This window comes from Puma concolor, chromosome E1 (assembly GCF_028749965.1).
Source record: "Puma concolor isolate L17-30 chromosome E1, mPumCon1.1.hap2, whole genome shotgun sequence".
Lineage (NCBI taxonomy): Eukaryota > Metazoa > Chordata > Mammalia > Carnivora > Felidae > Puma > Puma concolor.
In genome coordinates, this window is record NC_141680.1 from 43787016 (window position 1) to 43809457 (window position 22442).

Genomic DNA, 22442 nt, shown 5'->3' on the forward strand with positions numbered 1-22442 from the left:
ACAGAGGGATAAGCCTGTGTCCAGTTGGGGGAGCGGACAGCAAAAATAAAAGAACACTCTTCCAGATGGCCATGGAAAGAAAGAGGCAGGTGCTCACCCTTGGGATGGAAAGGACAGCCAGGGGGGCTGGTTACGGCAGCTGTAACCCAGGGGTCAGAGCCTGGACAAGACCCTACGGGCTAAAGGGGATATCTGAGAGTATGGGGGTTGGGGACACAGCGGCACCAGCTGGGGTGGTGACAGGGGGTTTCTAGTGTACTGATCCCAGGCAGAGAGAGATGATAGGGATTGTGAAATGCCCAAAGGGAAATGGTGGCCTTCCTGGAACCTTCTCATGCCTTCAGGAATATGGAGTCTGAGAATAGGTGGGAGCGGAGGGGAAACAGAGGAGCCAGAAGGCACTGGGGAAGGCCCGGATTCAGGGTACCACCCCTAAAGAAGTCGCTTCCCTCTTTACGTTTAGAGTGAAAGAGAGAGGGACCTGAGAAGGTCCCTCAGGGCAGACCGGGAGCCAGCCTCCCACACCACACAAACCTCCCTCCGTCTCGCCCCGCCCTCTGATTCCACTTCCCAATTACAGGGCAAGCCGATTGGTTCATTAATCACCACCTCCTCATTGAAGAGTTTATTAACTTGTTCATTAGTGGGGAGGGTGTCTCAGCCCTCGATCAATGGGCTCAGTTACCCCCCCACCCACACACCCGCCACCATCATTGACCCATGACTCAGTTGCTATTAGACATGTCTGGGAGGTGGGGGGACTGGTATTCATAAAAGGAGAAACTACAAAATAATGGTTATTGCAGACTTGCGGCCAGCATCTGCCTCCAACCTGTCCTCAAAGAGTAGCGGGGGCAGAATCACTGGGGTTGCCTTGATCCCCGTTCCCAGAATACCTAGCAAGGCCACTCCAGGGATCAGGGAGGCCAGGAACTTGGACCCCAGCTGAGCAGTCCCCTTACCCAGTGGGCTCAAGGGTCACTCATCAAGATAAGATGACCCGTGCCATGCATCCCCAGAGGCTTAGCATTCTGTACCCCACCGCACCACGCACCCACTGTCCCCCACTTTCCCCCACACAAAGGCTCTCTGTGATATACCACGTCCTGGGCAGTGCTAGACCACTGCCTTCCACCCTCACCAAGACCTCAGGCCCAAGGTCCTAGGGACAGCAAGTTGCCATGCAGTAAGAGAGAGTCAATCCTCATTCAACAAGCCCTTATTAAGCCCCTCCTCAGTGGCAGGCACCATGACGAGCACAGAGGACAGAGCAGTGAACCAAAAGGCAAAATCCTTGCCCTAATGGAACTTACATTCTAGAGGCGGGAAATACAAAATCAGTAAATAGACAAGAAAGCGTGGAGCATGTCTGATTATGAGAGGTGCTATAGGAAAAAGTCAGGGTAAGGGGGATAAAGAGTCCTGGGGTGTACAGGGCTTACTTTATGTTGGGGTGTTAGAGAAGGCCTCACCTATAAGATGGCATTTGAAGGAATGCCTACCTTCTTTCTACCTTGGGAAGAATGTTCCAGGTGGGGGAAAGAGCAAGTGCAAAGGCCCTGAGGTAGGAGTGTTCTTGGCAGTTTGAGGAGGGCAAGGAGGCCCATGTGGCTGGAGTGCAGTGAGCAGTGGGGCTGTGAGAAGGAGAGATCAGGGACGCAGGAGGGGACTGGATTATGTAGGGCCTTGTTACCTGCTATGAGGACTCTGGCTTTTGCTCAGAATGACATGAGAGCTTCAGTCCAAGGAGTGACATGGTGCGACTTAGGTGCTTTTTTTTTTTTTTTTTTTAAAGATTGTATTTTACCTTTTAAGTAATCTCTGCACCCAATGTGGGGCTCCGACCCACAACCCTGAGACCAAGAGCCACACACTCCACCCACTGAGCCAGCCAGGCACCCCCTGACTTGGGTTTTGAAGGAAGCATCCTGGCTGCTGTGTTGAGAATAGACTGAAGGAGGGCAAGGTCAGAAGCAGGAAGGCCCTGGGGCTCCTGGGTGGCTCAGTTGGTTAAGCGTCTGAGTCTTGGTTTGGGCTCAGGTCATGATCTCGAGGTTCGTGAATTTGAGCCCCACATTGGGCTCTGCGCTGACAGTACAGAACCTGCTTGGAATTCTCTCCTCCCCTCTCTCTCTCTGTCCCTCCTCTGCTTGCTCTCTCTCTCAAAATAAATAAATAAACTTTAAAAAGGGGCGGGGGCGCATTGCCTGGGTAGCTCAGTCAGTTAAGCATCTAACTTCAGCTCAGGTCATGATCTCACGGATTGGGAGTTCAAGCCCACATCAGGCTCTGTGCTGACAGCTCGGAGCCTGGAGCCTGCTTCGGATTCTGTGTCTCCCTCTCTCTCTGTCCCTCCCCCGCTCGCACTCTGTCTCTCAAAAAAAAAATAAATAAATAAATAAAACATTTTAAAGAAGAAGAAGAAAGAAAAGAAGAAGGAGGAGGAGGAGGGGGGGAGGAGGAGGAGGGGGGAGGAGGAGGAGGGGGGAGGAGGAAGAGGGGGGGAGGAGGAGAGAAAACAGGGAAGCCAGTCAAGAACCTGCTGCAATAATCCAGCTATGACTCGATGGTGTCATGGATGCACACACACACACACACACACACACACACACACACTCCCTCCCCATAGGTGTACATTGCCCATGACTTGCAATTATGTCCGGACAGTGCTGACAACCTTTCATCTAGCCAAGAAAGTCCCCTGGAGGAGACAGCAGAAAATCAATGGGTGCCAACAGTAGCTAGGCAGTGGACCTGTCTGCTCTCTGATTTTTAAGGCTCCTCATTATTAGTCCACGTGAAACTCTCCGTGTCACCTTGATGACTAGCCGTAGCCCAGGAAAACATTGGCTACCATGATGGTGCTTATCGAAATGCAAGCTTGTTCGTTTTGTCACGAGTGTAAATGTCCTGTTGCCTAAAAACACTCTGGCTCTTGGCCAGAGTCAAGGCGTGAAGCTGTCACACCTTGGATTCTGGTTAGATCTAGGGGGTGGGTTGGGGAGGTAGTAATGGCAAGAAAGAAAGGATTTTCACTTCTTACGACAGGAGTGCTCCTAGGAGAGCTTCCCTTACCCAGAGTTGTTGGTCCTTCTATAAAACGCAGCGACAGATGCCTGTGGCATGGTGGATTCCCAAGACCCAGGCTTCTCTCTGGAACAGGTATCAGCAAAGTCTCTCTGTAAAGGATCAAACAGTAAATATTTTAGTCTCTGTTCAGCGGCTCAACTTGGCTACTGTAGCACAAAAGCAGCCATAAAACTATGCAAAAGAAACGAGCGGGCGTGGCTGTGCTCCAATGACACTTTATGTGTGGATATTAAAGATTGAATTTCACGTCATTTTCGCGTCATGAAATATTCTTCGATTGTTTTTTCCAACCGTCTAAAATGTGAAAGCATCCATTGTGAGACCATTTGTACTCAGGACGTAACCGAAACAGACCCGCGGGACCACAGTTTGCCGATCCCGTGGTCTCAAAAAGCAGGTAGTTCAGTTGCCCCCACCCCGGGGTTGAGTTGCTTGTTTACCAAGACTCAGCTGGATCTCGAGCCTCTTTCAGCCAGGTATACTTGTCACTGTAATCCTATAATCACATAATCCTATTACCGTGTAATTCAATTAAATATTACACAAACTAATGAAATGTGATGCGCTCACTTGAAAGAGTCACTTCCTTGAAAACTAAGTTGGGGGCTTTGAAAAGGCTGAACGGAGAATTGCCGAAATGTTGAATTAGGCTCCGGCCGCTGCCCAGAAGGCCTGTGCACACCCCCCCTCCCACCGCATAAATGCTCCCGTTCCTGGGGATGAGCCCCCGGCCTGAGTCCGGAACGTCTCGGGGACCTACAGTCACAGGAGGCCTGTGCTGCTGGTACAGAAACTCGGGTCCTGAAAGTGACGTGATTCTGGGAAGAAGCAATTCTAACCCAGGCCGTTTGAGACTTTGTATCTGTGACTCTGGATGTCTCACGTGGTGCCACCCAGGAAATGGCTGTTGAATCAATGAACGAGTGGGAATATTAAGTTAAAATATTGGTGCAGCTGCCTGAACAGAGACCAAATAATGGGAGCTTAAATACCATGGAGGTTTATTTCCCTCTCATAAAAGGGTCTGAGCTGGTGGATGGTCCAGAGGTAGGGCTCTGGTCCTGGCTCTGACCCACAAGGAGCCCAGGCACCTTTTGTCTTGTTACCCCAAGATTGTTGCATTCATCTGTATGCTGGGAGAATGCTCATTCCCCGCATCCCCCCCCCCCATCCACACTCCAGCTCATGGGAATGAGAAAGGGAAGTAGAGAGCGAGGATTTTCCTTTTAAAAAGACAATGGTGGGGGCACCTGGGTGGCTCAGTTCGTTGAGGGGCCGACTCTTGAATTCAGCTCAGGTCATGATCCCAGGGTCATGGGATCGAGCCTAGCATGGGGTTCCGCACAGACAGCATGGAACCTTCTTGGGATTCTCTCTCTCCCTCTGCCCTTCTACCCCTGCTCTCTCTCTCTCTCTCTCTCATAATTAATTAAGCGAGGAAGCTGCACATGTTACTTCGGCTCCTACACCAGTGGCCAGAATTTGGTCACGTGGTCATTCTTCACCAGGAAGGAGGCCAGGATATGAGGTCCTCACCATGAGGATATCATCTTTCCCCCTCACCCCCCGGTTTTAACCCCCCTCTGTGGTGCTCTCCAACCTCCACAGCCAATGCTCTGATTCTCCTGACACCAGGTGGGTGCTGGACAAGTTGACTCAATTCTGATGCGAACTACGTCAGGTCGGCAGGGCTCCCATAGCTGACGGGTCCAGTCTCACAGAACTGCCCCCTACTTCAGACGCCACTGAAAGTCCTGAGCCTCCTGGACTGCTTTTTTTTTTGTAATGTTTATTTATTTCTGAGACAATGCGAGCGACAGAGTGCAAGCAGCGGAGGGGCAGACGGAGGGAGACATGGAATCTGAAGCGGGCCCCAGTCTGAGCGGTCAGCCCAGAGCCCAACGCGGGGCTCGAACTCACGAACCGTGAGATCGTGACCTGAGCCGAAGTCGGACGCTTCACTGACTGAGCCACTCAGGCGCCCCGAGCCTCCTGGACTTCTGATTATAAATCTGGGACCCCCACGGCCCTCTCCTCAGGTTTGACAATTTGCTAGAACATCTCAAAGAACTCAGGAACCCACTTGATTGACATTTCCTGGTTTATTATAAAGGATGTTCTAAAGGATACAAATGAGCAGCCAAAGAGGGACGTAGGGGAAGGTGTGAAAGGGTCCTGAGCGCAGGAGCCACTGCCCGCTTTGGGGATAGGGGTGGGGCCAGAAGTTCCAGGCTTCCCCGCAAGGCTTGGTGTCTCTGTCGACCAGCCCCCACCCGAAGCTATCTAGAGGCCCACTCACCAAGAGGCACCTCATTAAAACAAAAGATACTTTCACCCGGGAAATGCCAAGAGACTTAGGAGCTCTGTCTCAGGAGCTCGGGACGAAGACCAAATATATATATTTCTTATTATGCCACAGCCCCCTGTGCTAAGAATCCCCAAATCTTTGTCACCTGCTCCTGTGCTGAGCGCCTGATGCATATGATCCTCTGTCCCAGACATATCTATTTGGTTGTCTCCCAGTCATCTAGAACTCCATGTCACCTAGAGAGCAAAAATAATGATTCAGGGGCCCCCGGGGGGGCTCAGTTGGTTAAGCGTCTGACTTCGGCGCAGGTCATGATCCCGTGGTTCACGGGTTCGAGCCCCGCATCGGGCTCTGAGCTGACAGCTTGGATCCTGGAGCCTGCTTCGGATTCTCTCTCTCTCTCTGCCTGTCCCCAACCTGCTCTCTCTCTGTCTCTCAAATAAATAAATAAACATTGAAAACAAATAAATAAATAATGAATCAACATTTCTCAAGTGCTGCCATACATGAGCTCAGTCTCCACTGCAGACGTAATTAGCCCCATTTGGGGGGAAGATGGAGTTGAAGCACAGAGAGGTCAAATCGGTAGCTGGCCCCTGCCTTAACCCCCAAATCTCCAGGGATCCCCATCGCTTCAGGCAGCGGCCCCGGAAACCACAAATGGCTTGAATGACTCTTCGGAAGTCTGGAGACAGAACCGTGCAAATCAAAGAATGAGAAGCAGGTCTCAGAACTGGGCCGGCTGGGGGGGGGGGGGGGGTAGCCACAGAGGAATTCTTCATAAAGGGTTTAACTTTATTCTGTGATATTCCCCTGGAATACGAAGAAGCCAGTTGAAATCACAGCTGATTGAGGGGGTGCCACCGCCGCCCTCCCCCCCCCCCCCCTGCTTAATGCTTGTAGAACACATTTTATCCATCGGTATAAAAGGTGACAGGCCGGATATGCTGGGTTTTGCCTACGTTTGTCGTTAAACAATATGTCGCAGACCTCCTTCTGTGCCAATAAATATACACCCAACCCTCCCCGAAGCCCCCCCATCCTCCTCACTTGCCCGATTGTTTTCCACAGCACTTACCACTGTCTATCACACTATATAATAACTTATTTATTATGTTTATCGTCTGCCTAGTTGCAACGGGCTGAATGTCTGTGACTCTTCAAGATTCGTATGGGGACAGGCGCCTGGGCGAGGTCATGATCCAAGACTCACGAGATCCGTGAGTTCGAGCACCGCGGCGGGCTCTGTGCTGACAGCTCGGAGCCTGGAGCCTGCTTCGGATTCGGTGTCTCCCTCTCTCTCCGCCCCTCCCCTGCTCTCATGCTGTATCTCTCTCTCTCTTTCTCAGAAATAAAGAAACTTAAAAATAAATAAATGACATTTTTTAAAAAAGAGAAACAAATATTCGTATGTTGAAATCCTAACCCCCAAGGTGATGCTCTTAGGACGTGGGGCCTTTTGTGGGGGATTAGGTTATGAGGACTCATGAAGGAGACACCAGAGAGGTCCCTCAGCCCTTCCGCCACATGAGTAACATAACAAGAACAGTCTTCATGAACCAGGAGGGGGTTCTCATCAGACCCTGCACCTATCAGTGTCTTAATCTTGAATTTCCCGGGGATGCCTGGGTGGCTCAGTCAGTTAAGCCAAATTGAGGAAGCCTGGACACGAGAGAGCCGGGAATCCAGAACGTGCACTGCGGTGACGAGAGAGATCGCCCGCAGAAACGCTCTGGTTCTGCCTCGAGGGGCGAAAGGGGGGGGTCTAACACTCAGAGTAGTGCAGCCCCTGGTTTTCTCTTCTGCCTCTCTCCTGCCCCAGCCCTCCCCTCCCACCCCTCGTGACAGTTCCATGGCAGTGGCAGTGGTGACAGTGAGCCCACTGACACCTTAACCTCTGAGGGAGGAAAACTTCTCCCTCTGATCAAAGAGCTACGGTCCCAAGGGGATAGGGGTGAGCCTGAACGCCGGGCACAGTCCCAGGAAGTGTGCAGCAGAGACGGTGACTCAAGCACCCCCCCCCCCCCCGTTTTCTCCCTGGAGAACGAAGAAGGGAAGTCCCGGGAAGCGAGAAGCACGAAAGAAATCACACACAGGGCCGAGCAACCTGGCCAAGTTGTTCACGAGCTGAGCTCACCCCTTCAGCTGTACTCCATGGGTCGGGCCCTGAGCAGTAAACCTACGGTTCTTCCAGAAGGCAGGGAGAAATTGTACTACCAAAAAAAAAAAAAAGTTTGAAGAAATAATGGCTGAAAACTTCACTTCCCAGATTTGGCAAAAGACCTAAATTTACAGATCCAAGAACCTCGGCAAACCCAAACAGGACAAATTAAGATCACACTCATACCCCTGAAAGCCAAAGCCAGAAAACTCTTGGAAGCGGCCAAGGAAAAAAAGTTGTTCATCAGGAAACAACTATGCAAACGACCTCGTATGTTTCACCGGAAACTGTGAGACCAGAAGGAAGTGGAATAACATTCTTCCAGTGCTGAGAGAAGCTGTCAACCCAGAATTCCATATCCAGTGAAAATATCTTCCATAATGAAAGTGAGGTTAGGAAAACCTCAGCGAGGGGCGCCTGGCTGGCTCTGTCAGCGGAGTCTGCAACTCTTGATCTTGGGGTTGTGAGTTCGAGCCCCACGTTGGGTGCGGAGGTTACTTAAAAATAAAATCTTTAAGGGGCGCCTGGGTGGCTCAGTCGGTTGAGCTTCCGACTTCGGCTCAGGTCAAGATCTCGCAGTCCGTGGGTTCAAGCCTCACGTCGGGCTCTGTGCTGACAGCTCGGAGCCTGGAGTCTGCTTCGGATTCTGTGTCTCCCTCTCTCTCTGCCCATCCCACCCCCCCCCCCCCCCCGGCTTGCACTCTGTCTCTCTCTCTCTCTCAAAAATAAACATTAAAAAAATTTTAATTATAAAATAAAATAAAATCTTTATAAAAAAAAGAAATTTTCAGTGAAAAAAAGAGCTAAGAGCATTTGCGGCGGCATATCTACGCTCAAAGAGTTGCTGAAGGAAACTCTTCAGACAGATGTCTAAAGACATGGGCATTTTCTCCTAAAGTTAAACTTTAGAACCTTTAGACCCTGTATGACCCAGAAATCTCACTGCAAGGCATTTATCCTAGAGAATACACGTGTCCACACAGAAGCCTGTACACGAATGTTTACAGCAGCTCTATTCATAATTGCCCTGAGCTGGAAACAATCCGGATGTCCTTCAACGGGTGACTGAATGAAGAAGTCACGTTACATTCGTATATTGGGATATTTACTACTTAGCAATTAAGAGGAATGAATTCTTGAGATGCAGGATAAATTCGATTAATGCCAATGGCATTAGGCTGAGTGCACAGGCTGTCTCAAAAGGTCACATACCGTGTAATTCCAGTTATAGGACATTCTCAAAACTATGGTGATAAAGAACAGATCAGGGGCTCCTGGGTGGATCAATCAGTTAAGCCTCCGACTTTGGGTCAGGTCATGATTTCATGGTTCATGAGTTCGAGCCCTGCGAGCCCTGTCAGGCTCTGTGATGACAGCTTGGAGCCTGGAGCCTGCTTCGGATTCTCTGTCTCTGTCTCTGTCTCTGTCTCTCTCTGCCCTCCCCTGCTCACTTTCTCTCTCTCTCTCTCTCTCTCCCAAAAATAAATAAACATCAAAAAAAAATTTTAAGGGGCACCTGGGTGGCTCAGTCGGTTAAGCGTCCAACTCAATCTCGGCTCAGGTCATGATCTCCTGGTTCATGAGTTCCAGCCCCGCATCAGGCTCTGTGCTGACAGCTCGGAGCCCGGAGCCTGCTTCGGATTCTGTGCCTCCCTCTCTCTCTGCCCCTTCCCCGCTCATGCTCTGTCTCTATCTGTCTCTCAAAAATAAATAAATGTAGGGGCGCCTGGGTGGCGCAGTCGGTTAAGCGTCCGACTTCAGCCAGGTCACGATCTCGCGGTCCGTGAGTTCGAGCCCCGCATCGGGCTCTGGGCTGATGGCTCGGAGCCTGGAGCCTGTTTCCGATTCTGTGTCTCCCTCTCTCTCTGCCCCTCCCCCGTTCATGCTCTGTCTCTCTCTGTCCCAAAAATAAATAAACATTGAAAAAAAAAATTAAAAAAAAAAATAAATAAATGTTTAAAAAAAATTTTTTAAGTCAATTTTACCGTACGTTAATTTTTTAACCACTTTCTTAAAGTTACTATCTCTAAAGAGCTCAACACAGTGCGTGGTAAATAGTAAGCTTTCAAAAAGCATTCAAATAAATTCCTGTCTTTTCGAAGCCGAGGCACCTGCCCGTATAAGGAACACAGGAGAAATGCCGGCTGGGGCGACTTAAAGACCAGGAGAATATCCCGCTTCACTGGGATCTGTGCCTTCGTGAGGTCACCCCCTAGGTGGTGTCCCCAGATGATTTTGTGCAAGCAGAAGAGAAGCGGCATGAAGATTTATGATCATCAGGTGTAAACAGCTCCCAGGAGGAGGTGAAGTGAGAAGGCACAGACTGTGGGGAGAGGGTCCAGGTGCATTTAGAGAGTGTGGGGTCTTCTAGAAGCTCAGAGTTCAGCTCCAGAGCCAGGCAAATCCTGGTTCAGACTGTGCTCCTTCCGGTCCTACCTCCGTGGCCAAGCTGCCTCATCTCTGAGCCTCGGCTTTGTCATCTGTGAAAAGTAGATCGTAAAACTAGCCATAAAGTGTTATGATGATTTAATATGGTGTCTGTAAGATGTTCGGCACCGTTGCCAGCTCGTTGTAAATGCCCGATAAAATGCTACGCTTTATGGCTATTATTTGCAATAAAGAGATTGGCAGGATACACCCTAAATGTGAACAGAGAGTTATGTTTTGTGGAGGGATTTTTTTTTTTTTAAGATTTTATTTTTCAGAAAGCTCTACACCCAATGTGGGGCTTGAACGCACAACCCCGAGATCCAAAGTCACATGTTCGTCCGACTGAGCCAGCTGGGGGCCCCTTATTAGGAATTTTTTTTTTTATCCTCAACATTTCATTACAAAAAAACTTCAAAGTGGGGCGCTTGAGTGGCTCAGTCGGGTTGGGCGTCCGACTTCGGCTCAGGTCATGATCTCACGGTTTGTGAGTTCGGGCCCCGCGTCGGGCCCTGGGCTGACAGCTCGGAGCCTGGAGCCCGCTTCGAATTCTGAGTCTCCCTCCGTCTGCCCCTCCCCTGCTTGCACTCTGTCTCTCGCATTGTCTCAGGGATAAATAAACATTAAAAAAAAAATTTGTTTTTAAAGAAAAAACAAAAATAAAACAAAAAAATTTCAAAGTTACAGCAAGTTGAAAAGACCGTTCACGGAATGTTCTTAGTGAGATCCAGGATGCTTTTTCTTTCTTTTTGCTTATTCATAGTTTGTAATTTTCTACAATAGACATATATTGCCTGGATAGTGAAACATAAATACAAGGGAGGGGAAAAGGAAAAAAAACAAAAAACAAAAAAACAACTGTGAGGGAGAACAGGACCAAGGACAGAGTCCCATGGTTCAAAGTCACTCTCTCCCACCGACAGCCTCTGCTGTGCCATCCACTGTCTTTAGAAACGGCCCCACATCTAATTAGCAATTCTTTCAGCCATTGGGCCATTTCACCCATACATCACCCTCGTGTCCACGGGATGTCAGGAGAGATTTTGGCCAAGCGCCTTGCTGAAGTCCAGACACAAGGAGTCTATAGCACCTCCCCCACCTCCGTCCAAGTAATTCCATTAATGAGGCAAATCAGATCAACCCAGAGTAATCTGTCCTTAGTGATTTCTGATCATGTCTTCCCCTCCACACACTTGCACACCAAGGGTGGTGGAAAAGGCACGGATTCTGGGGTCAGACCGGTCTGGGTTTGAATCTCGCTTGCATCTCAGCTGGGTGACTTTGGGAAAGTTGCTTGACCTCTCTGAACCTCGCTGCACAAAGGCAATAACAAAGCCCGTGTCACAGGCTTCTTTTGATACATAAAAAAATTGGATACACCTGTCTCCCTCCCCATCCAAACTGTGGTCTCAAGGCCAAGGCCTGGGCTTCCTATCTCTGCACCCCTCCCCCAGTGCCCAGCAGAGAGGGGGACCCTCACCCCAGCCCCTGACACCCAATACCCCCTCCACTCCTCTCTCTACATCTCTGCCCCCTGCGTCTCCCCCTCCCTCTCCAGAGCTCTCGCCAATTCCCTTTCCACACACCGTCCTCTCCTCCCTCACCCAGAACCTCTGGCATCTCCCTGTCTCCCCCTTACCTCCCTCGCCCAGCCCAGTGACAGGCTTCACCCCTACTCCATTCCACGTCCCCTGTGCAGCCCGTGGCCTGCTCCGTGGCCCTCGGTGGAGTGGTAAAGTGCTGTCGACTCATTTGCTCAATCACTTGTTAGCAGCTTCATTAGTTCTGAGGGCTCCGTGGAAAGCCATTAGTGTGACTCAGTCTGTGTCATCCATGAGGGGAGCGGGGAGGAGACAGCAGAGCCAGAGGAAAACAGAAAACAATGCACCATCCGCCCTCCTGGAGCCTCTCGGGGAGACCGAGGCCCAGGCCAGCTGCACGGAAACTAGGGTTCCGGGGGCCTCTCCTTGACACCCCCTTGCACCTTATGAGACGCAGGGGCTGCTGTCCCCAGCCGGGAGGACCCTGGCCTGAAGCCCGTTCTAGGCCAGCTGCCCCGGCCACAGGCACCACAGACCCGCCCAAACTTCGTATGAAGGGACATCTTTCTGGGGAAGAGCAACCACGGCTCCCATCAATATTTAAAGCCCCCCACCCTCCCCGAGGTCACCCCCACTCCTGCTCTGTGGCTGGGCGCCCCCCCAAAAGCATAGCCCTCAACACCCTGCATTGAAAGGGCAGAGGTGTTTGCCCATCTGACGCCTGGATTGTGGGCACCTCGCCTACAGTGCCCTTGACTTACTTCTCTCCATCGTGGCGTCCAGCCCAGTGCCAGGCTGGGAAGAGCCTCAGTAAATGTGTGTTGGACAAAGACATGAATGAGTCTCCATTTCATAGACAAAGATATGGGACACAAAGAGGTAAAGTGACTTGCCTTCCCTGACGTCACCCAATCTTAACCAGCTGGGCCTGATCAAGGACTTGATGAGGAGATCACCACATGCTCATATACACTACTCTATGTCTACAGTGTGAACGGTGCCCGAGATCCGATGCTCTTGTGCAGTGCACAACCTGTATGCTAGTACTTGGTGGCTTTGCTCTCAGGCAGGAGTCGGGCAAAAACAGAAGGTTTAGCCAAGGTTCTGGCCAAAGCAGGAGTACTAAGGGAACAAAACAGACTTGGGCATGTGGCAGAAACACGTGGACAGTCTTTCAAACTAATGAGATGTCAGTAAGGCGTATGCCTGAGGCTGGGCCAAGCTAGATTCTGTGCTCCACTGGGCGTCTGGGCTCAACACCTAGGACCAGTCTGTTCAGTAGGCTTCCCTGGTCTGGGGACAGCTGCTCATTTTGACCTAGATAAGACGGTTTGTCCCTCAGACAACCTTGGGCACAGGGTGAACTAAGAAGGAGAAGAATGGTGGTGGCACCGAGTGTGGCTTCCAGCATCGTGCTGAGGTCCTGAAAGCAGCTGGGAGTGGAAAACAGGGAGCCAAGGGGGGTTTAGGGGGCAGAGCTACAGCCCTGGGATGAAGGAGGCAGAGAGAGGGCGTGGTCACCTTCCAGGGGCTCTCCCAGGGAGGCCCCTCCCCAACTTAGCCCCCAGCTCTGGAGGCTGATCAGTGTAGCACAGACCCAGCCCTGCCAGGACATCTACAGCCAGAGGCCACTGGCTTTTGGGACCCCACGGGTCTGGGTGCCTGGCCCCCAAGGAGACAAAGCTGAGACCTGATAGCGAGGGGTGGATTAATCCCAGGGGCCTGGCTGGAGGCGACACTGCTGGGTGTGAGGGTTGTTACTCGGGGAGGGGTGGGGGGTGTTCCTACATCAGGGGAAGAGTCCTTCAGATGCCCATCTGCACCCACTGCCCACCCTCCCATGCAAGCACGCACCCAGTTCTAGCCCTCGGGGACCTAGATGCTGCAGAGGGACACCCGCGTGCCGGTCCACCCACTCCACACTCTTCCCACCCCTGACCCCACACCCTGCCGGCCGCTGGCTGACCTCCTCGACGGTCGCACGCACGCCCAACCCTCCCCGGGGGTCCTGCGCCGGCTGCCAGCCCGAGGCGAGCGGCAGGTGTTTGCACAGCTAAGTGGCGTCTGTGTACAGAGCCGGAAAGCTGCCGCGCAGCGCTTATCTCCCGCAAACACATTATCTCCCGCAACAACATCAGCGCGCCGTGCCGGAACCCCTCGCCCCGCCGCGCTCATCCGGCCAGCGCTGATAAGGACCGGAGGGAGCAGAGGGCACCCCCCACTTCCCGGCACCCCGCCGCCTCCGATCGGCCCGCGGATCCGGAAAGATGATGGGGTCACAGGAGGGCCCCGACCGGGGGAGGCTGGAGCCTCCCCAGCGCCCTGCGTCGCTGCTGCCCTGCTCCCACCCATCAGCCCTCCTCCCTCCTCTCTCAGGGCCTCGGCTACCAGCCCTGTCTGCCCTGAGCCACCTTCCCCTTGTGGCAGCGACGACACAGCCAGGGACCCATGTCTTGACCTGGATTCCCAATGGGTGGGAGCAGGAGACTCGTCAGGAATTACAGTAGTAGGAGGAGGTATGTAATTTGATCGAGGCTTAACTGGGCCGCAGGGCTGCCTGAGAAGCATTACAAGCATCTGACTTCATTTTCCCAACAATTCAGGGAAGTAGGTACTGTATTATTCCCATTTTGCAGAGGTGGAAACTTACTTAGGTTCGAAACCTTAGCATATGGATTTGAACCTGGCACCCTCTGAACCCAGAGCCTACCCTGGCCTCCTCTTCCTAAGAGACCAGCGAGTTAGTCCAGCCTCCGCGGTTAACCGAGTTCACCGAGGAAGACGCCGAGGCACATCGGGGGAGGCAGCTGGCATGTGGATGTCAGGCACACAGTCGGGGCGCTGAGGTCGCTGAAATTGATCGCCTAAGTCTAGACCGGCGACCTGGCCAGATCGTTAAATCTCGATTTTGCTCTTAATTAAATCCGGTCTGATTGCATGAGGCGGTGGTTCTGGGCATGACTTTGTTACTCTTCCAAACTTGTACGAAAGTGCTTATATGACTTTCATAGTGAAAAAGGAAAAAGCCCTCCTAAATACAAAACAAATAAAATAAATATTTTAAAAACTGTGTACGTGGGACTACATTAATATGGAACACTTTTCTATCTAATAAAAAAACGAAGTGAAAAGGCAGGCTTTGAAATTAAGAGAATGTATTTACAACATATAAAACTAAAGAAGCATTAATTAAGATCTGGAATATATGAAGAGTACCTACAAATCAATAACAAAATGACCGAGACCCCCGTTTTAAAAAGCGAGCAAAGGTGGGGCACCTGGGTGGCTCAGTCAGTTGAGTGTCTGACTCTGGGTTTCCGTTCAGGTTATGATCTGACGGTTTGAGGGATGGAGACCCGCATCGGGCTCTGGGCTGACAGTGCAGAGCCTGCTTGGGATTCTCTCTCTCTCTCTCTTTCTCTCTCTCTCTCTCTCTCTGCCCATCCTCTGCTCAGGTGCTTGCACGCTTTCTCTCTCTCTCAAAATAAATAAATAAACTTCAAAAATAGTGAGCAAGGACAATAACCAAGTCACCAAAAAATGTGAAAAATATTGATTCTATTTCGCTATTAATCAAAGGAATACATATTAAAAGAAAGAGATACTTTTTTTCCTATTAAAAAATTGGGGGCAAAGATTTTTTTTCAATGATAATACCCAGTGCTGCCCAGGCTATGACCAGCCCCTTTGCAAACACTGGAGATGAGACCTGCAGGAGAATTTTCAGAACGCTGGCTTAGGGTAATGGGTGTCTACCTTTTATCCAGGTTTCCATTTCTGTGAAGGTAACAGTAGATATATCCAGAGGTTAAGTACAAGGATACTCAGCACAGCGGTAATTAACAAAACACACACAAAAAGGGAAACACAAAATTCCCAAATGTCCAACAATGGGTGAACTATGACACATATGAAAGATGTACTATGTTAATGGAGCCGTTAAAAATCACAGTTTTGAAAATTGTTGAACGACATGGAAATATTTAGGACATATGCTTACAGGTGAAAAAAGCTGAGTACAAAAAAAAAATTGTAGCGGCACCTGGGTGGCTCAGGCAATTGAACATCCGACTCTTGCTTTTGGTTCAGGTCATGATCCCAGGGTCATGGGATCGAGCCCCTGGCCGGCTCCAACTGAACATGGAGACTGCTTGGGATTCTCTTCCTGTCTCCTTCTCTCCCTCTACCCCACTCACACACACACACACACACACACACACACACACACACACACACACTCTCTCTCTCTCTCTCTCTCTCTCTCTCTCAAAATAAAAACTTTAAAAAATTGTATGGGGGTGCGTGGCTGGCTCAGTCAGAAGAGCATCCAACTCTTGATCTTGGGGGTTGTGAGTTCCAGCCCCATGTTGTGTGTAGAGATTATTTAAATCAATTAAAAAATAAAAAATAAAAAAAAATAGTACATACAGAAAGGCTCCAAGTCCCTCTCTCTCTCTTTCTCATATATATATACATACATATATATGTATATATATATACACACACATACATACATATACATATATACATATGTGTATACATACACATATATGTGTACACGTATATGTGTATATACATATATGTGTATATATACACATATATGTGTATACACGTATACACATACACATATACATGTATATACATATATACACGTATGTGTATATACATATATACACAAACACATATACGTGCATATATACATATATGTATATATACATATATGTGGGTGTGTATATATATATATATATATATGCCTATACATGGAAGGAAATCCCTCAGAGATATTCTATACATAAAAATTTCAAGGATAGTTGTCTCTTGGGATGGAACTACAGGTGATTTTTTCTTTATATTTTTACGGAATTTTTATAGTTTGCAATGGATATTACTTTTATAATCAGAAAAGCTGTAACTGAGAAAATTACAAACAAAAGAAATAAGAACACAACAAATGTATAATCCATCAAACATTGTTCTCTTTGCTTTCTCGGCACCCTAGCCCGGGCCAGGGAACCGTACTTTTGAAGTTTGCTCTGGGGGTGGAGACCCCACTTCCTCCTCCCAGGGCCCCAGACTTCCTGAAAGCTGCCCCAGGCTGGTCACCTCCCCGCCCCCCCCCCCCCACAGGGACTTCTACCCTGGCCCACGGGTGTCTCACCCGATCCCCACCTGCTGCCATCCCCTTCTTTCCTGCCTGCCTTCTGCATGGTGGGAATTCGTCCTGTCCCCCAGCTCCCTGTCCCCTCTCCCTCCATCTTGTTGGCCCAGGACTATAACTTAATGTCTTCCACTGACACCTTCCTACCCTAGTCCCAAAGCCCGGCCCCCTCCTCCTCCCCCCTGCAGCCTCTAGCCAGGAATGAGACTGGAGGAAGGACCAGAGCCCAGAAGGGCTGTGGTCTCAGCAAGGAAAGCGCCTGCGCCAGGCTCAGTGCCTGGGAGGAGCAGAGACTCAAGATTGGCCAGGATTGGGCAACACGGTGGGCCCTTGGCCCATAAAGGGAAGTGAGCGCCCAGGTCTTTTTCTCCTGAAGACATATGCCCAAGTGTCTGTCCCAGAGGGATGGCATTTGGGGTGTCTGAGGAGGAGGCTAGGTGCCCCCGTTGCTCCCGTGGTTCTCTCTGGGTTTCTTGCAGTCCAAAGGGAAGAGTCATTTGAGGACTGTGGCCCCAGACAGGCCTAAAGTGGAATCTCAAGTCTATAGCCCACTGATTTTGCCTCTCTGAGCCTCAGTTTTCTCACCTGTAAATGGGAATAAGAATAATACCCTTGCAAGGTCATTGTAAGGAGCACAGAAAATGGAGCAGACACACAGAGGAGGTGGCCATGAACCTGACCCACAGCTGTTACACCTGCCCCAGCACTCGGAACCGTGTGCCACTGTCAAGGGAGCCTGCGCACCCCTGTCCCTCCATCCGGTGCCCCGCTCGCGGGTGGATGCACTGTCGTGCCCAGCCACCACAAACTGGCTTTCGAATCCCAGCTCCGCGTGTCTGCTGCAAGCTAGGCACACTGCTAAGCATTTTACATTTACTCCCCATGGCCATCCCATAAGGTCTGCGTTGTCAGCTCCGTGTTACTGATAAGGAAACTGAAGCTCAGAGAGGTTAAGCAACTTGCCCCAGGCCCCACAGCAGGTAAATGGATACCAGGGCGGAAGCTCAGGCCAGTCTGGCCCCAGGCCCAAGCTCTTTCCTCTGTCTCAGGCCGTCCTCCTGGAGCCAGACGCCCGCACATTCCTCGAGCCTCTGTGTCCACGCCTGTGGGGGTCAGCACAGATGTAGGTGACTGTGGTCCTGAAGCCATGTCTCTATTACCAATATGCCCAGACCATGCAGAGCTCTCCCCGCCTCCACCCTTATTAATTGCACCAGGAGCCACCCCAGGAAATCAGGCCTCCCTCCCTGCAACCCCTGCTGCTCTGTGGCTTAATTACTTGTCCTCCTGGCTGTAATGAATGTCTCTGAGCCCCTGAGACAGGAAACTTCATCAGGAACAGCCGCCTCCATGATTCAGCCCTGCCTCCCCCAGCCCTGTCCCTTTGGACCCAGACAGCGGCCCAGCCTCTGCCCCATCTCCGACCTAGTCCCAGCTTCAGCTACAGAGGGCATCTGGGGGTGGGAGGCTCCTTCCGGCCTTCAGCCTCCCTGCCCACCCCCCCCCCCCCCCCCCCCCGCCATGGAATGCAGGCCCTAAAACCAGACCACAAGGGGTCTGCCCCAGACTGGGGGCGGGTGGGGGGGGGTCCAGATCCTCAGTCCCTCATCCAGCAATCTGCCCAGAGGCATTGGAGCAGACAGCTCAGAATGGCAGCTCCTCCTGGTTTTCTGCACACCCACACCCGCGGGGGGCAGCACAGAGAGATCATTCTTTCCTCTTATTCATTCACCCCACATTCCAGGAGCACCTATTCTGTGCCAGTCCCTGCCCCAGGCACCGGGAACACAACAGGGAGCAAGGCAGACAAGATGCATGCCTTCTAGGAACCTATGGTCCAGCCAGAACAAAGCCCAAAACAAGGGAACAAGCAGATAAATAAAACTACTCTTGACTCTTGAACGACATGGGTTTGAACTATACGATCCACTTACTTGCGGGCCTTTTCAATAAATACAGTACAGCATTGTAAATGTATTTTACATTTCTTCTTTATGATTTTCTTTTTTTAATAATTTTTCTTCTTTATGTATTTACATCTTTTCTTTATGATTTTCTTTTTTTAATAATTTTTTTCATTTTTTAAAGTTGCTTTATTTTGAGAGAGAGAGAGAGGGAGAAAGAGAATGAGTGAGGGAAGGGCAGAGAGAGGAGAGAGAGAATCCCAAGCAGGCTCTGCGCTGTCCGTGCAGAGCCCCTTGCGGGGCTCGATCCCATGAACAGTGAGATCATAACCTGAGGCAGAATCAGGTCTCAGACGTTTAACCAACTGAGCCACTCTGGCGTCCCAATAACATTTTCTTTTCTCCAGCTTACTTTATTGTAAGAACACAATATAGTGTAATTATAACACACAAAATATGTGTAATCGACTGTTTATGTTATCCATAAGGCTTCCGGTCAACAGTGGGCTATTAGTAGTTAAGTTTTGGGGGAGTCAAAAATCATACATAGATTTTTGACTGTGCAGGGGGTTGACATCCCTAACACCCACGTCGTTCCAGAGTCAACTGTATTTTTTTTAAGTGACTTTTTAAAACATTTTTTTTAAGTTTATTTTGAGAGAGACAGAGACAGTGCAAGTGGGGGATGGGCAGAGAGAGAGAGGGAGGGAGAGAATCCCCAGCAGGTTTCACGTTGTCAGCACAGATCCCGATTCGGGGCTCCAACTCACAAACCATGAGATCGTGACCTGAGCTGAAACCAAGAGTCAGACCCGGAAGCAACTGAGCCACCCACATGTCCCAGAGGTCAACTGTATTTATAGGGGGGGGCGGGAAGTGGGAGCTGAGATGGAGTGATAGCTTGAGTAGCAGGGATGGGCAGAGAGAGAGATGCCACATTCACTTCCAGCCCATCCTGTTCAATCCCTACATCAGAAGTCCTCCAGCTGTCTTCCCTACATCCTTCGTACTTCAAGGCCAACCCGTGGTCTTACTGGATTATCACCTCCAATCACCCAGGGCTTCGGCTACATACCCACCCTACCTATCACCTCAAACAACCAGAGGGAAAAGAGACGGTCCTCGGTGTGGGAGCCCGAGCCACCATGTCAGGAAAGAGGACAGCAGAATGAAGACAGTATTCCCTGCAGCCACCCAACATCCCCTTTCGGTCTCTCCACCCTCCCACTGGGATCCCCAATCCCCCCACCCCCTGCCCATTACTGAAGTAATTTCCAGGCAGACTCAAGAGTTACACGTAACAGTAAATTGAACCATAGAAAATCGGGAAGAAAGAACAACCAGACCTCTCTAGGGAAGAGAGCTTTGTGAGTATAAAGAAAGCACGGGACGAAATCACAGAGAAAGGTCACCAACCTTGCCCACAGAAGCGTTAAACGCATGTGTGTGTCATAAACACGTAACTGAAATTACGCACGAACCGCTTCTCTTTGCCAAGCTCACTTCTCACCCGTCCTAGATCCAGCCGGCAGGGAACTTTCCCTCACCTCGCCCCCACCCTTCACCTTACCCAGTGTGGATTGGCTGTTGCCCCTGAATGTTCCCGGCCCCCCCGGCTGCTCCATGTTCTATCAAAGCACAGATGAAACTGTGTTGTGAGTGTTGGTTTCTATTTCGATCCTCGTGGTCCGTGGGCACCTGGACATCTTATTGATTTTATAATCTCCATGCCCAGCACACAGAAATACTTTACAGAGTAGAATTAAGTTTTTTACTGAATATCTGTTATATTTTCTCCTTCCCTAGGTTTTTTTTTTTTTAATGTAGCAAAAGACACATAACAGACATCAGAAAAACACACATAATGCAAAATTTACCACCTTAATTTGTGGAGGAAACGCCGGCCTGTTTCCATAGCAGCTACACCGCTTCACATTCCCGCCAACAGCGCACAGGGATTCCAATTTCTCCGCATCCTCACCGACACTTGTTATTTTCTGGTGTTTTTGTCAGTAGCCATCCTAACGTGTGTGAGGTGGCGCCTTGCTGTCGTTTTGATGTGCATTTCCCAACCAGTCGTTTTTATTTTTATTTATTTTCAAATATGAAATTTATTGTCAAATTGGTTTCCATACAACACCCAGTGCTCTTCCCAACAGGTGCCCTCCTCGATACCCATCACCCACCCTCCCATCCCTCCCACCCCCCATAAACCCTCAGTTTGTTCTGAGTTTTTAAGAGTCTCTTATGTTTTGGCTCCCTCCCTCTCTAACCTTTTTTTTTCCCCCCCTCCGCCATGGTCTTCTGGTAAGTTTCTCAGGATCTACATAAGAATGAAAACATATGGTATCCGTCTTTCTCTGTATGACTTATTTCACTTAGCATAACGCTCTCCAGTTCCATCCACGTTGCCCAACCAGTCGTTTTTAAATGAAAGAGCCAGGGGCGCCTGGGTGGCGCAGTCGGTTAAGCGTCCGACTTCAGCCAGGTCACGATCTCGCGGTCCACGAGTTCGAGCCCCGCGTCGGCTCTGGGCTGATGGCTCGGAGCCTGGAGCCTGTTTCTGATTCTGTGTCTCCCTCTCTCTCTGCCCCTCCCCCGTTCATGCTCTGTCTGTCTCTGTTCCAAAAATAAATAAAAACGTTGGAAAAAAAAAATAAATGAAAGAGCCAACATACTAAAAAAAAAAAAAAATCCATATGGCAGATATGAGGAGTTGATATCTTTTTTTAAGTTTATTTATTTATTTTTGAGAGAGAGCATGAGCAAGGGAGGGGCAGAGAGAGAGAGAGGGAGAGAGAGAGAATCCCAAGCAGGCTCCACGCTCTGTGCGGAGCCCGACTCAGGGCTCGATCCCACGACCGTGAGATCATGACCTGAGGCAGAATCAGGACTCAGACATTTAACCAACTGAGCCACCCAGGCGCCCTAGAAAAGGCTAATGCTTTATATGTTAAGTGACTATACAGATCTCGAAGGAAAACATTAGGGTCCCCAAAAGATAAATGGATATGAACAGACAAAGGTAACATTGAACAAATGGCATCCCTGGTAACCCAAAAAGGCAAAACAGAATACCGTGCTTTACCTGGTAAGATTTCAAGACTTAAAAATAAATAAAATTGGGGCACCTGGGTGGCTCAGTCGGTTGGGTGTCTGACTCTTGCTCATTCATGCTCACGCACAATGAGTGGGCATTGGTATGACCCTTTTGAAAAGCAACTTCCAAAAATTCAAGAGCATTCAAAGTACATGGGGGCGCCTGGGTGGTTCAGTCGGTTGAGCGTCCGACTTCAGCTCAGGTCATGTTCTCACGGTTCGTGAGTTTGAGCCCCACGCGGGGCTCACTGCTATCAGCCCAGAGCCCGCTTTGGATCCTCTGTCCCCCTCTCTTTCGGCCCCTCCTCCGCTCACTCTCTCTAAAAAATGAAGACACGTTTGAAAAAAAGAAAAAGTAGTTACACACTTTAACCTAGGAATTCAGTTTCTGGCCACTTACTGAAAGAGACTTCTTTCAGCAATAGAAGCACAAAAAGGTGTACCTCAGTTTATTTATCACAGGGAAAACTTGGAAGCATCGTAAATATCTAACAACAGCACGTTCAATATTAAATTTTAATAGATTCCGGGGGCGCCTGGGTGGCGCAGTCGGTTAAGCGTCCGACTTCAGCCAGGTCACGATCTCGCGGTCCGTGAGTTCGAGCCCTGCGTCGGGCTCTGGGCTGACGGCTCGGAGCCTGGAGCCTGTTTCCAATTCTGTGTCTCCCTCTCTCTCTGCCCCTCCCCCGTTCATGCTCTGTCTCTCTCTGTCCCAAAAATAAATAAACGTTGAAAAAAAAAATTAAAAAAAAAT

General features: G+C 50.1%; 1 protein-coding gene across 1 annotated transcript in view; it reads right to left on the reverse strand.

Annotated features, from left to right (window-relative positions):
* Positions 1-22442, reverse strand: part of TMEM101 (transmembrane protein 101) — a 41507-nt gene that overhangs the window by 1071 nt on the left and 17994 nt on the right. The window contains exon 4 of the mRNA XM_086687465.1: positions 3076-3179. Coding sequence (XP_086543591.1) covers positions 3076-3179 — 104 coding nt within the window. The remainder of the gene's footprint in view (positions 1-3075; positions 3180-22442) is intronic.